Source organism: Lagopus leucura, unplaced genomic scaffold (genome assembly GCF_019238085.1).
Source record: "Lagopus leucura isolate 7727_CA_CO unplaced genomic scaffold, USGS_WTPT01 Super-Scaffold_1, whole genome shotgun sequence".
NCBI lineage: Eukaryota > Metazoa > Chordata > Aves > Galliformes > Phasianidae > Lagopus > Lagopus leucura.
Genome location: NW_024962250.1, coordinates 38,293,068 through 38,307,910, shown reverse-complemented (window position 1 = coordinate 38,307,910; position 14,843 = coordinate 38,293,068). Strand labels below are relative to the sequence as shown.

Here is a 14,843-nt window from a genome sequence, read left to right as displayed (position 1 = left end):
TGCTTGGGCCTTCCTGTGAGTAAGGCCATCCACGCCGAGGGTTTTGCATTCACAGTAATGTTTGACTGTGTTTGATGGAGAAAAAGTTGATTTTCTGCATTGCTGCTTCTGTTCTTAGACTTTTTATATGCCATTACAAATAAGGAATGCATAAACAAGTTTATGAATGTCTTTCAGGTGGTCCTGAAGGGGGATAACTCAACTCAGTTAGTTCAAGATGATCAAGTGAAAGGACCTCTAAGAGTATGTATATTGCATGCCTTTTATTGCTTTATCTCATAGTAAATCAACAGGAGGAGCCCCATTGCTTTTGGTTGGGTTGATTTTGAATAGTCCTAACTCTTGTAGTTTTTGGAGGCTCTTTGTGTTCTCCATGTAGCATGCTTCATATGCCAACAGAACTGCACATGCTGCTTTTGAAACCTGTTATAAGCAACAGAGATCCTGATTCCACGAGAGTAATTTCAAACCTGTTAGACAGTAATAAACACGAGTGTTCTGAAAGTGTTTTTAAAGTAGGTGATGTATTTTATATAAAAATGCATGTTGATTTGTGTTTTTACAGGAGCTGAAAGTTGTCTGCTAAAACAGCTGCATTATAGAACACTGACTGCAGACTTTTAGAGATCATCTTTAGTAGCGCCAGCACAAACACTGCTGTGTGTTAAAGTCTGATCTAGCTGATGGTACAACAATAAAGAATAATGTTAGAAGTGTTTTAAAGCGTAAGGAACATTAGTAACACACATCAACAGTGAAATAAGAGTTACTTTGAATAGTTGAATACTTATTTCCAATTAGCCTTGTACAATTTCTTGTTACGGGATAAGCCGTGATGAAATTAGTTGTCCCATGATCCTTACTGCTTTATTGTCTAACCAGAGTTCATCTTAAGAACCTTTGTTCTTACCAGCTATGCAACTACATTTCACAAAGTAACATTTAGCTAAAATGAATCTTCAACATTATCCAAATAAAATCCTGCCTTACTAGAAGAATTAATGCTTTCGTGAGTTCTGTCTCTTTCATTTGAGTTCTGGATTATGTGTAACCTTGGGATACCCCTTTTTGCAGGTTGGTGCCATGGTTGAAACCAAAATGCCTGATGGATCCTTTCAAGAAGCTGTTATCAGCAAGTTAACAGATGCGAGCTGGTATACTGTAGGTAAGTAGCCACATGCTTTCGTTGACAGTCTCTAATCTTTGAATAATACATTTCTAATTATAGATAATAACATAAGTAATTATATTCTGTTTTGTAAGAGCTGAGATTTCGAAGGGAACTTTAAGTCTTCCAGATCTTGTTTCCTTAAAAATAGAATAATAATATGATGTTGAAGGAGGCTGTAGCAAAGGGCTCAGCAGACAATTTTATTTGGCACAACATCTATATGCTGATGGTGGTTTCACTCAATGGAATTCAGAATGGCTTTTGCAGATTTTAAGACAAACTTCAAAATAGCACTTCTGGCTGAATATTTGTGACACGTGTTGACTGACTGGCTTGCTAGTGTTCTTTCACTGTATGCAGTCTTATAAAAGCAGCAGCGGCACCCACAGCTTCTGTACCTTTGGAAGTGATTCCTCTGTTTTGTGTAGAGCTGAAAGTTGAGGGTTGTGTTTTGTATGAAGTAACAGAAGAAAGGAACTTATTTTTAAAGAAATTGCCATTGCACCTAAAAAGAAGAGGGGACCTTTTTTTGTAACTTAAAATTAACTGTTGCCTTAAAACTTTTTCAAATAATGATTCAATCTAAAATAAAATAGAAACCAAATTTGCTGCTCCTGCAGGAGGCTGCGTTTTTTGGTTACTGACACAAACCTCAGAACGCACAATCATCAAAATGTCAGCGTTGAATAAGGATTCACTGAAAGAGAAACTTCATTAGTTTGAATAAATAGAATTGCTCATTCTGATACCTGGGCTTTTCTGAAATAGCTCTATTACTGGAGTGGCTTGCAACATTCAGGTGATACCATATAAGCAAACAAAAACAACCACAGTAACTGGATCGAATAGCCTTCCAAGTATCCAACTTGGAGGAAATGCACTGTTCTTAATTGTACTGTATATTCTGCCATTCTACTCCACTATATTTGTTCTGTACTTGCTTCTTAATATCCTTGCATACAGACAGTTCAGTTTTATCTTCATATTCTTCAATACCCTGCTGAAGAGTCCCATATAGCGTGGGATATCAGTTTTATTTTGGTTTTGTGTTGTTTGTTTGTTTTAAGATAGACAGTACTTTCAGTAGTCCAACTTTCCCTTTGCAGTAGATGAGATTATTTAGTCTTTGATGGGATCAAGATAAGGCTGTCAATGGAAATAATTTGGAAGAGTTTATCATGAGACGTTTATTATTATTGCATGCTATAAATATGAGCTGGTTGACTTTCCAGTTGACAGTGCTCACTGCTCTTTGCATTTTTATTTTTTTAAATTCTCATATATTGTTAGCAAATATCAGGAAGGGCCTACTTGCTGTGCAGGTGACCAAGCACAGCCTGTCCAGAGGTTCTGGGATTTCTTGTTTGGAGGTCTTTAAAAGCCCTGCTCTGAGTGGCCCAGGCCAGGCTGGATGTGGCTCTGGGCAGCCTGGTGTGCTGGTTGGCGACTCTGCACATAGCAGGGAGTTGGAACTGGATGAGCATTGTGCTCCTTTGCAACCCAGGCCATTCAGTGACCTCCAGAGCTCCTTTCCAACCTTAACTTCTTTGTGATTCTGTGATCTTTTTTTTTTCCTTTCAAGGATATACATTGCTCTAGAATTCTAGATTAAGCTGTAAAGTTGTGGTACTCAGGTGGAAAAGGCAGACTTACTTCCTAGTCCTTTTGGCCTTACACTGCAATGTAACATATTTGGTGAACCCCTACTACCTTTTTTATCTTTAGACAGATAGAATAGAGGACAGTAAAGTTGCATGTTTTTTCATATGCAAATTTACTAAGGCTGCTAGGATTTTGTAGAACTTTGGAGCTGCTGGGAATGAGGGGATTTAAGTAATTCCATGATAAGTCAGTGTGTAATGTGGCATATAGGGTACCCATACATCTGAAAATACAATTGTAGCATGCTGGAATTGCATTCAGATCTTACTAAAATTGTCATGAGTAGTACGTGGTGTCTTGTTTATTGATACTGAAAGCAGAGGTGTTGTTGACCAAGGTAAGCAGATTGAGAATTTTGTATCTTCATAACTTGGCTCTTTAACTTGGATAATAGTGGAAGTGCTTTAGCTTGAGTACAGAGATGTCAGAGTGTGAGAGCCTTTTTTTTTAGCCTGCTTCTCCCATTGTAGCTTTGTAGAAAGCTTTGGATAAGTGTGGAGTGTATGTTTATGTTGCTGTCAAGTAAACAAGAGCTGAATTGGTTCCCCTTTAATAGATGGTGGCTGTGCTCCTTGGCAGTCTTATTGACGATTCAGTCAAAGCTAAAAACTTGAAAGGGAAGTGGATTAAACAGCTTTTCCAGTTCTGAAATGTTTTCCTGAACCGTGGTCAGGCTTGAGTTGGAAGCACAGGAGAAAGCTTGCTTTTAGTGTGTGCTCCTGTAGCATTTAATTTCTGTTCTATGGATCATCACCTCTTTGTGATATAAAACTATGACCGATAAGGGTAGAGAGGTCAGTAATATATGTGGGTTAATAAATAAACAATAATTTGCTTTTGTCACCAGCATAACAGATGCACAAAATCTCTTCTAACATGAGTTGTGCCTGTTAGTGGTGTCCATCTGCCCAAAATAAGTAAGGATCTCTTTTATTCTTGTAACGGTAGCTGCTCTGAAATGGCTGTTTCACCTGGTACCACATCTAGCAATGGTGTTATTGTAGCCATTTAGTCGTGTTGAAATTTTCAACTGGAGTACTTGAAATGCCTTCAGAAATCTCTGAGTGCTCCAGTAGGTGAAGAGACACAGCTGTTGGGGGTGAGGACTTAACAAAGCCTGGAAAGCTGAGTTGCACAACTCAGCCCTCTCGTCTGCTCGATGGAGTCTATAGGGAGACGGCAGGGCTAGCAGTGTAAGTTCCTGGGGTAACAAATGGCTCCGTTGAGTTTTTAGTCTTTTAAAACTTAATTATTTTAAATGAACTTGCAATTTTTTGAAGTGCTGCATTGATGCTTTTGAAGTGCTGGATATATTGCTCAGTGATAATTACCTAGCATTAGAGCAGTCTGTCAGATCTGTTTTCGGCTGAGCCACGTTTGAATTGCTGCTAACTTAGTGTACACCCACCTGATTCTCTGTTAATTTGTAAAACAGGTCAAACATCACACTGCACATAGTTATATTTTCCTGCTGTAATCTTTTCTGGAGTTTTACTGCCATTACCAGAATGTCACAAAGCAGAAATCCTTGTGTATAAGTTTAAGGAAACACTTTTGTATAACTTCTTTTCAAAGCTGAAAGCAACGTAGTGTCTACATAAAAGTACAAAACTGTATTTCAGTTCTTCAGTGAAGAGTTGCTGTTAAATCAGTCTCTTTTCTTGCCTCATCAAAACAAGTATCACCTTCCTCTTGATAATACCAGTAACCTGCATGTGCTTAGGTCTCTCATTGAAGATTTGCCATTTAACCACTGCTACAGCTTTCAATGAAAGTAAAACCAGACCAAATACATTGCATCGTGTCTTTTGAAAGATAAAATCATGGAAAAGTCTTTCTAAAGAAAGAGAAGACATACAGCTAGCTTTAATCGTTTTACCTCTGCAATGTAGGGAAAATACAGAAATTAAAAGCATTGATGAGCACTTGTGGTTTCTAGTAGACCTTGCTGTCACAGTAGTGCTTTTTATACCATTTGGAGTAAAAAGGAGTGTGGTTTTTTTATTTCTTGGAGAACTATGGCTTTCTAGCTTTTATGTAAGGCATCTTTTTAAAAATTATCTTGAAATGGCAGAATATTTTAGTATAAATAGTAATTAATTTTGCTCATTCTTTAAAATGCTGCGTGAATCTGCAAAGCCAGAAGAGTTTCCCTTTTTGGCTCTGGTGCAGTGCTGTAGATCAGTGTGGCCCATCTGGTTGTGCTGTGGGCCAAACATCACTTGTGAGACCTCTGTGAGCCCCCTTCCCTTGCTTGGGCTGCCCTGCAGATTCACATGGGGTAACTTCCTCCTCTCTTGTGGTCACTGGGGCATTTTGCAGGGAATGCTGTTATCTGTGTGTGCTGGAGGAAGAGAGAGGAGTTGATACCTGACTGCTCATCCCTACGCAGATGAAGTTTGGGTGGTCTGGGTTGTTGTGGAAATGAGGTCTTGGCCACAAGTTGTGTCACTGAGGGGTGTCACGTTTAGGAAATGTTGGATGCGGCCTTACTCCTGTCTGGAGGGTGATAGAAGCTATCAGTCACTAGATTTCATCCATTCCAGAGTCTTGCCAGTTTGTCTTTTCATAATGTCTACAGCAGGCTTTTTGTAGTATGTGCAAGGCTGGAGTTGTGTTTGTGTGGCTGGTTGGACCAGTTCTTCTTCCCAGCATCCTGTTGAGTTGTACAGTCCAGATGCATCGCTTCATCTTCTGGCTATGCATGCGTCACCCAGGAATCCTAAAGGACAAGTGTGACAGAGGAAGTGTCCAGTCACCTCCACTTCTCTGGTGCTGCAATCCTCCCTGACCCACCACCACTTTCTTCTTTTCATCTCCAAAATGCTGCTTGCTTGGATTTTGAAGAAATCCCATATTTACCAGCATCACTCCATGGGGCGTATCATGGATTAAGTGTGTCTGCAGCACACACAGAACTGTGCCACAGCTGCGTTGGTTGCTTTCTGAAGAATCTGGGAAATAAAAGAGCAGCACAGCATTTTGTGCTCCAGCACCTGCAGGTAGAGAGCACCTGTGGGAGGGGAAGTATAGCAACTGAGCCTTGTTACAACTCATGGCATGGAAGCCTTGCTTGTAAACCATCTTTGTTACAATGTGGACAGTGCTTTATAGCAAAGTTATTGTGTATAAATAATACTGTAGAGGTACAATACAGTAATGCTGTACTGTTCTGCTAAATGCAGGGAGGTGTTTTTTTTTTTCCTTCCAAATCTATGTAACGATAGTAAGATTACTATAACATCTCAGAAAAAAGGCTTTCAGGCAGTAGGTTCTTATAAGATGATAGCCTTATGTAGGAGGAATCTCAAGGTTTATTCTTTGGTGCTTTCAGGGATATGTCATACATACCTGAGCAGAGGAACAGTTCCTCCAGAGTTGTTTTCTTTTTCTAAAATATAACACATCACTGAATTGCTTGGCCTCTGGAGGAGCACAATCCATTGCAGCATCTTGTTACAACGATGAATCAGTGATTAGTGCAGTCCTTATCTGCAGGGTTATTCAACAAGTGCAGCCTGAATCCTGGTACTTTCTATATTGTTTCTGTAGTTAAAAAACAAAAAGCTAAAAGGCTTTCACATGTTTGTGGATGATTCATGGGTAGCATCTCTGATAGCTCACGAATTACACCTTAGGCAACTAGTGAAATAGTGACACAGTTTTTATTTGTTGGCATATACTTTCATTGTCTTGGTAGGTTTAGAAAACTTTGAATAGGGAGAGTAATAAAATAAAAATGTTTGCTTGCTATGCAGTGTGGAATCTCTCCTCTTTTGAGCAAGGACAGTAACGTAACTTGTTGGATTTGAAGTTAGCAAGCTGATGCAGCCTGGAGGGTTACTTTCTGTATTCACTTGTATGTTACAAAACTGCCTTGTTCTGGTAAGACTGATTGCTGTGTGTTCAAGTAATGTAACTATTTCAAGTATGTTACCACTGCTCTCCTGCTTTGTTCTCTTTATTTCTTTTTCTTTTTTCCCCTAATCTTGTGATATATATAAATAAGATATTTATAAGATGACTGATCTGCAGTAGCTTGGGGTGAGTTTCTCCCTGGTTTTTAAGCACTATTTGGATTAGTTGGCTTTTTAATATTTCCTTTATAACCAAATGAGAACGGATGTTGAGATAGTGTTTTTGTGAGGGCAGGGTTAGGATTAGTGTTACTGTTGCTAATAGCTTATAGAGACATGCATGGGCCTGCTGCAGCCGGGGAATGGAGGATAACTGCTAATCCAGGGCTAGTGGAAAGCTACACTGCGTAATGCATGTTTGATGGACTCAATTTTTAAGAGGGAGTTTTTGAGATATTTGTTTTCCTAGCTTACTGAAAGTACTGCAATGATTCCCAATGGAGAATTTTGTTTTTCTGTCATAGCTTTGGCTTGCCTAAGCTTGCACGGACAGGAGTGCATCCACTTCTGTTTGTTACCTGTTGTTACTGACAAGGCTGGGTTGCAGCAAAAGTCTGAAATTTTCCATTTTGTTTCCACTGCTTAACAATGCTGTATATGGAACATACTGAGCTCCATATAGGGCATTCTTGGGAATTGAATGAGAACAAACAGAATAGAGACTGTTCCTCCAGGCTGTGCTGCTTAGTCATCTTTCTTCTCCTTCTGTCAGTGTTCTTGGTTAAATAACACGCCTTGCAAGAAAGGCCTCTGGCCAGCTTTTCCTCCTGTCATTCCTACTTTGTCAGATTGACTCTTAAATAGTAGAGTTAGTTTCCTGGCTAGGAGGTATTGCTCTCTTCCCAGAAGTATTTGCTGGAGCAGACAGCTGGGAAATGGCTGTTACCCCGGTGAGTACGTGCCCTCTTCAGGGTTAGGCAGCAGTGGCACATAAAGGGCTTCTGCTTCTTTAGGGAGACAGGACTTTAAGTCCCCCTTCTGTGATAAATATTGTGACACTGTGAATGCATCTTTCGATGGCTGAATTAGGTGAGCATGGAGAGAGATATCCCTGCCTTCCATCCCCATTTCTTTTCCTCCTTTGTATGCCTGACTGTTTAGCAGCCTTCCTTAAGGAATACAGCATGTAAGAATTTCTGCTGTCAGAGAATTTGGAGGTGTAACAATGACCTGTTTGGGAAACAATAAAGCAATTCTTATAAGTTGTTCAGCATCAGTTCAACAGTTTTTATCTCTTTGTTAGTACCAGGCATTTTACCTAAATAGTCATACTTGTTAATATAGGCAAAGAAGAATGAATGTGCAGTTTTAATTTAAGAGCCTATTATGTTCTTCTGCCATGATTGCTATTATACTATTGATGTAGTGCATAGACAAAACTCTGCTATCTCATCTACTGCTTATATCTCTTAAATCCATAGCATGTATAATATTTGTATGGTGAAAAGTCATTTTCCTAAAGCCCTTAGGACTTGCATTTAAAAGTTGTGCACGGGGTGGATGCAATATGAGCAGTATGTTTTGTGAAGTAGATTTTTCAGAAAAAGGCACCTGAGATGGAAACAAGAGGCCTACTTATCTTCAGGAAGGTGTATCTCTGAAAAGGTGCTGACAGTATCAAGGCATGCTTCTGATTAAGTCAGATTCCTTCCAAGAGGAGGAGTCGTATTTGCCTGCAGAGGTGACGTAGAAACTTATGAAGGTGATACTTCTGGAAGTAGGAATAAGATAGACTGATTGTATTTTTTCTTTACTGCCAAGTATCAGATCCTGTTTGCTGTTTCCAATAAAGTTACCTATTGCTGATCACCAGCCTTCTGTTCCCTAAAACCATGTTTGTGAAATATGAGTGCTTTGACTTCAGTTCTGAATGTGTTCAGTAAAGCATAATGATGATGATCTGCTTTTAAACCTCTTCAGAACAATGAGAAATTGCAGGCACTTGGAGGGTCCCTGAAAGTATACCACTGTATTCTATCAAAGTGTATGTATGAATATTATGTACAGATTGGGTGGCAATTAAAGATCAAAGGGCTGAAACGTATATAAGATGTAAACATCTCATACACTGCTGAGGGGGAGACCTCATACTTCAGTGCAAAGTGCATCAGTGCTGGCTTCCTTCAGCTGTCAGCCAAACCAGAGGATTTTGAGAGTATTGTATTGGCACTGAGATTGACAGGTCTTCGTGGGATTCGTATTTTAAAGGTTTTGAAAAGGTTAATATGGCTAATATGGCTAATTAGGCATATATCTTTCTGCTGTTCTTAAAATGTTAGGGTTCAGGATTTGCTTTCTGTGTACTGCATAATGACACAAGCCATTAAGATAATTCAGTATTGCAATGTACAGCAGCACTATCTCCACTCTGAGATTCTAACAATCTCAATGCTTATCTTATCAAGCTTAACTAAGTTTGTATTCATATGTTATTATGAGCTGTTATTGCAGTATTATTCCAGTCCAAGGTTTCAATCTAGGATTGAGAATATGACCATTCTATTCTGTTGACAAGTGAGAGAAATGCTTTTCTTGCTGTGACTAAACTGTACTTTTTGCTAACAAATCATGTAATTTCATATTTTTTTTTAATAGAAGTATGCCAGAATTACTGCATTGATAAACACAACGCTCTTTACACTTTCTTATTTTAATTAAAAAAAAAAAAAAAGTTAGTTACTGGACAAAGCACATTTCAAGTAGTTTAAATATAGAATAGTATTCTGCCCTTTGACCCATACAAATAAACTTTTAACTTACCAGACTGACTGCAGCCACCTGGTCTCTGCTCTGTGAAAAGAGCCCGTTCTTGTGGCTCAGGCAGAGGGATCTGAACCAGAACGTGGGAAACCATGTTGCCAAAATATTGTGTGTTCCTTAAAATACAAGCTATTTCTGTGACATACTGGAGATAAAAGGAATATTGTTGCATACTTCAAACTGTAGGTACCAAAACATTTAAAATAAAATTCAGCAAGCGGGGAAGCTAATAACTTTTCTTTCCTTATCTTAATGGAAATCTTGGTGAAAATGTTGTAAAGTGACTGAAGGGTAGATATTTCTCAGGCAAAACTTACAGTGAACTCAGAGTGTCCTGGACTTCTTCAGCTGCATATTGGAAACTGGTGGAACTTCTTTTTGACTTACCCTTAACATCTTTATTTGTCTACTAAATCTTCTTTCTGAATTCTGTGACTTCTGAGTTCTGTGCAGCAGGAGAAAGAGAATTAAAAGAAGGGGAATCAAAAGAATGAGTAAGGAATAAATGGGTAATTTAAAAGCAAGACCAACAAAAAAGAAAGAACACTGTTAGATAACAGTAACTGGTATACAGCCAGTAGCTGTGGTTTGAAGAAGTGCAATGTATTGATAAGGTGGATGTCTAAATTAGATTAAAGCTACAGCTTCCAAAAGCCTTCCTGGGCACTGACGTGAATTTGAGTGTTACCCCTCCTTAGGATGAATCTTGAACACCTCCCCTGTGTTTGTGAACCAAATAAATGTCAAAGTGAAGGTCTTTGAAATCGTGTTCTAGAGAGTATTCTAAATTGCATGAGGAACAGTAGACTTGCTTTGTCAGTTTGGGATCATTTTCTGCCAACACGTTTTCTTGCTTGCATTCTAGTTTTCGATGATGGTGACGAAAGGACCTTGAGACGAACTTCATTATGCTTGAAGGGAGAAAGGCACTTTGCAGAAAGTGAGGTAAGATGATGGACATACAATGAGAACTGGGTAGTAGACGGTTAATTTTCTTTCATATGAGAAACTGCAGAGTAACTTTGTTTCTTCTTTGTTCATGTAGACACTCGATCAATTGCCACTAACCAACCCAGAGCACTTTGGAACTCCAGTTATTGGGAAGAAATCTAATAGAGGAAGGAGATCTTCTCTTCCTGTGTGAGTTTTGTTAGTGCTCTGTTCCTTCACTTCAGTGTCCTTTGCTAAAATTGTAGTTCAGTTAAAGCTGTAACAGTCTGGACAAGCACGCAGTGCTTGTGGTACTAATAGGAATGGGAGGGTGGTTGGACTAGATGATCTTGCAGGTCGTTTCCAACCTTGTGATTCTATGATTCTGTGGATGGACCATCATGTGAGCTGCATACACAGATTATAGGCTGAGAAGTTCAGTTCATGCAGACTTGTTGATATTTTAGCTGTAGTATGAAATGGATGTTTTATTGTTGCTGTTTTTGTCCCTTGCAGTAGCCTTAAGGCTGTCCATTCTCCTTTCACATAATACGAAGTCATGTCAGGAAATGTGGGATTTTTAAGCTGCTTTATAAAATAGGAAAAAAGGTGCTTTTAAATTTTAAGGGTGGAGATTCTTTCCCTTTGTTTCATGTCAATGTGCAATTATATGCTGATTCACATCTCCACTTCCAACATGATGCTGTGGTAAAATGCTACTATTTCTACAAGAATCCTTTAAGTCAGTGCATTTATTACTTAGGAGTATTTCCAGCAATTTCAGTTCTGAAAATTATAATTTTATTTCTGAGACCTTGCAGAAAAACAAGAAAGATCTGGCTGTTAAGTATTTTGCTTTCAAATATTAACCTCAGGTGAAAACTTTAAAATACTGTATGTTTTAATAATTCAGAACTGAAGATGAAAAGGAAGAAGAAAGTAGTGAAGAAGAGGATGAAGATAAAAGGCGTCTCAATGATGAACTGCTTGGCAAAGTTGTGAGTGTGACCTGTAATTCTGAGAAGGCAGACTGGTATCCAGCTTTGGTAAGTTGTTTAAAACATTGAAATCTTTAATTTCACACTACTGTTTTTTGACAAGAATATAATTCAATTTGCTGCACTGTTCCTATAACAGTTTTCTTGGTTTGGACAGTTTGCACACTTCTGCAGCAAAGCTGTGAATGCAGTCAGGCCAGCTGTGCTGCCCATATTCTCTAACAATCCAAATATTCTACAGTGACTGTGAACAATAGGAGAACAACAATGAATATTTGTGTATAACTTACAGTTTGATGGCTCTTAAGTCAGTCAAAACTGTATGTGAAATGATTGATATGTCATGAATTTTTTCTTGGTGTTTAATGATTGCCTTTTTCCTAAGACTTTCAGGTTTAATTACAAGTTCTTACCATGCATGCATCTACATGACATGGCCAGTTCATCTAGCAGTAGGCTGGCTACTATTTTCATCTGACTACATTGATTGATCCTGTTTATTACCTTCTCTAACAATAAATACTGACTAAATTCAAGTGCCTTTGCTTGTACTGTAAAGGCAGATCCTCTGTAAGCTCAAAACAATTTATAGATACACATAAAAAGTTTTTTTTCTTAAGTAGACTTTTCTGATAGTGTTAGACAAGCTTAATATGCATCTTCTGTCACTCAAAAAAGATGTGATTGTTGCTTGGAGCATTGAACAGATGGACAGATTTTGTTCACAGAGTTTTGCAGATCCCATTTAATACAGGATGCACAGTTGAGTTAGCAGCTGTACCTCTGCTTAAAATGTGAAATGTGGTGTTGCAATGTGTCTTCTGATTGCTGTATATTGCTTTATGAACAGCAGATTTGAACTTTACGTGGTTCCAGGTAGGGGATTACCTTCCTTAGTGGCTGTGTAGCTCTCTGTGAGCTGAGAAGCAGGAAAGTCTTTTTGTCTGTCTGCCTCATCTGAACGGGGTGGTCCACCTTCCACTGAATTCTGGTAGATCCAGGAGTTTATCTGCATTCAATGTGTTTTTGTCCACATGTGTGGTCTGGAATAAATTGTAAACGTGTTTGTGGTAATACAAATACTGCAATTGAATTTATAGCACCTTTTTAGACTTCTGGAGATAATACTGCTATGGAAGAATGCATTGGAATCTGTACTGGTTTATATTACCTACATCTCAAACAAAAACAAAACAAAACAAAACAAAAACAAAAAAAAACAACCCAAGCTACTTATCTCTTAGGCTGAATGCCTCAGATCAGAATTTGATATAGAGTAAATAGGTCTGTAACTTTTGTTGTTGGTTTGAATAGTTGCTGCAAGCAGTTCTATGAACAGGAGAAAAAACTGAGTGCATGCATAGGACAATGCAGTGTCAGCTCTGTAGAGGAGTAGTTTGAGTTTACAAATGAAAGAGTAAACTTTTCCAGCTTGTGCATGACAAGTAGAGTAAATAGCTTGAGATAAACTACTTCTTGTAATTTGTTATTTTTGGCCCTGCTAATATCAATTGCAGTATGTTGCTTTTCTCAGAGCTGAAAATTACGCTGGAAGAAAGAAGGAAGCAGCTATTTCCCTGCTGTCATTCCTTTCAAGAAAAGCTATTTCATTTTCTTTTCTGCTTTAAAAAAAAATGTTTTGTTTGAAACTTCAGGTTGTTTCTCCCAGCTGTAATGATGACGTCACGGTGAAAAAGGACCAGTGTTTAGTCCGATCCTTTGCAGATTCCAAATTGTAAGTAACAGCTTACCTTTATTAGATTTACTACTTCTTCATTCTTTTCCTATGTAAGATCTTGCTTCTGGAGGTGTTAACAGCTTTATCCAAAAGTGGAGGGTCCAACTTTGTGTGTTGTTGCTTGTATACGGTTGCTGTTCCTTTGTGATGTAAGGTGCAAACAAATGGTTCTTCACACTTAAGAAGAAGGCTTGCAATATTGTACATTTTGAGTAACATGCATAGTTATTGCTTAATTCCAATTTAAGGGAATTTATATGTATATTTTTTTAGCCTTTGTCACTCATAGTTCAATTCCAACTAATTTCTTCTTTGTGCTCTCCCTGCTTCCCCCTTTATGTTGTATTTGTACTACGGATTGGTACAGAATTTGGTGCCTTCAGAGAGGAAAGAGAAGTCAGCAACTTCAAAAAACAAACAACTAGATGTTAACTTCTGGTCATTCCTGTCCTGTAAAGTGTGTTTCAGTTTCAAGAAATATCATTAATGTCTTAACTACTACAACTGTCACGTGTGTCTACTGCAGTAGCTTCAATACCTGATTGACCCATTACCTCGCGTGCCCAGATGTCATTGCTGTTTAAATAGCAAAGTTTAAAAAGTATTTAATCCACTTCTAAATTTTAAGGGGATATGAATTAACAGTTTAATTAAAATATTTATAGAACCTCAATCAAGAGTATTGGGAAAAGGAAAGAAAGGTCTTCTAACCTTTTCTTTCCTGCCCCCATACCGCCTTGAAAAAACTGTGAGTGGATGAGTGGATGGTGGGAGAGACGTGTGTTACTTAAGGAAAAGTATATTCACAAGAATATTAAGACTGTTTGTGAATGTTGCTTCCCCTTGTTTGTCTTTTCTCATGCACTTCTAGTGCATCTGTCTCAGCATACTGTAGCCAGAAACATCCTTGGTGAAGGCCACCTGGCACTCTTCTTCCTCACTTTTGTGATTTCTAGTAGCCACAGTATTGACTCAGGGACGAGGATTTGGTCACTGAAACACATTTCAGGTAGCAGAAGGCATTCAGTTTTGCTTCTGAATGCAGACACATCGTCAGCCTCCTAGATTAATTTGGCTCTGAATGCTGAGGGTACAGTGTTGTTGGAAAAACATGCAGCCTGGCTCTGTTCTACTCTTTTTTTTCCCATAGTATTATGGCTTTAACTTCAGAAAATGGCAGCCTCCAATTCCTGAGGCTTTACTCCACTTTTTCTGAATACAGCGAAAGAAGAAAAACAAACATTGTAATAACTCACTTGTAAGGCTTTCCTTGCAGGTTGGTTAGCATTTATATTATAGTAATTCAGTAACTGAGTAGTTTTTATAACTTTAGAACAGAGCAATTTCCATATATTTTGCTAGTTTGGCAGCAGTGTATCAATGCAGATGTGTGAGTTTGCCTTGTTCTGTGCTAGTGGAAATGTGTTTTGGAAATAGAATGCTCGTTTCCTTTTAACTCATTGCTGTTCTGGGTAGCAGCTATTGATGGTGTCTTTTGGATTTAGAAAATGTTTTCGGCCTTTTTAGAGTATTTCAACTTTGCAAATGTGTGCAGGCTGAATGTTTGCCATGCAGAAACTTTACACATTTTTCTTTATTATAAGGATTCCTTCATTGTCTGAATTTCAGACGTGAGTATTGGGAACTTATTCTGGTTCTAAATCTTG

The 14,843-nt window shown here is 38.4% G+C and overlaps 1 protein-coding gene across 14 annotated transcripts in view; it reads left to right on the top strand.

Annotated features, from left to right (window-relative positions):
• Positions 1-14,843, top strand: part of ARID4A (AT-rich interaction domain 4A) — a 53,122-nt gene that overhangs the window by 4,069 nt on the left and 34,210 nt on the right. For all 14 annotated transcript variants that reach the window (XR_006177677.1, XR_006177693.1, XR_006177692.1 and 11 more), the window contains exons 4-9: positions 178-243; positions 1,075-1,165; positions 10,376-10,455; positions 10,556-10,650; positions 11,354-11,486; positions 13,094-13,173. Coding sequence is in view for 1 of the 14 variants with exons in the window: in XM_042864708.1 (XP_042720642.1) it covers positions 178-243; positions 1,075-1,165; positions 10,376-10,455; positions 10,556-10,650; positions 11,354-11,486; positions 13,094-13,173 (545 nt within the window). In the remaining 13 variants the exon portion in view is untranslated. The remainder of the gene's footprint in view (positions 1-177; positions 244-1,074; positions 1,166-10,375; positions 10,456-10,555; positions 10,651-11,353; positions 11,487-13,093; positions 13,174-14,843) is intronic.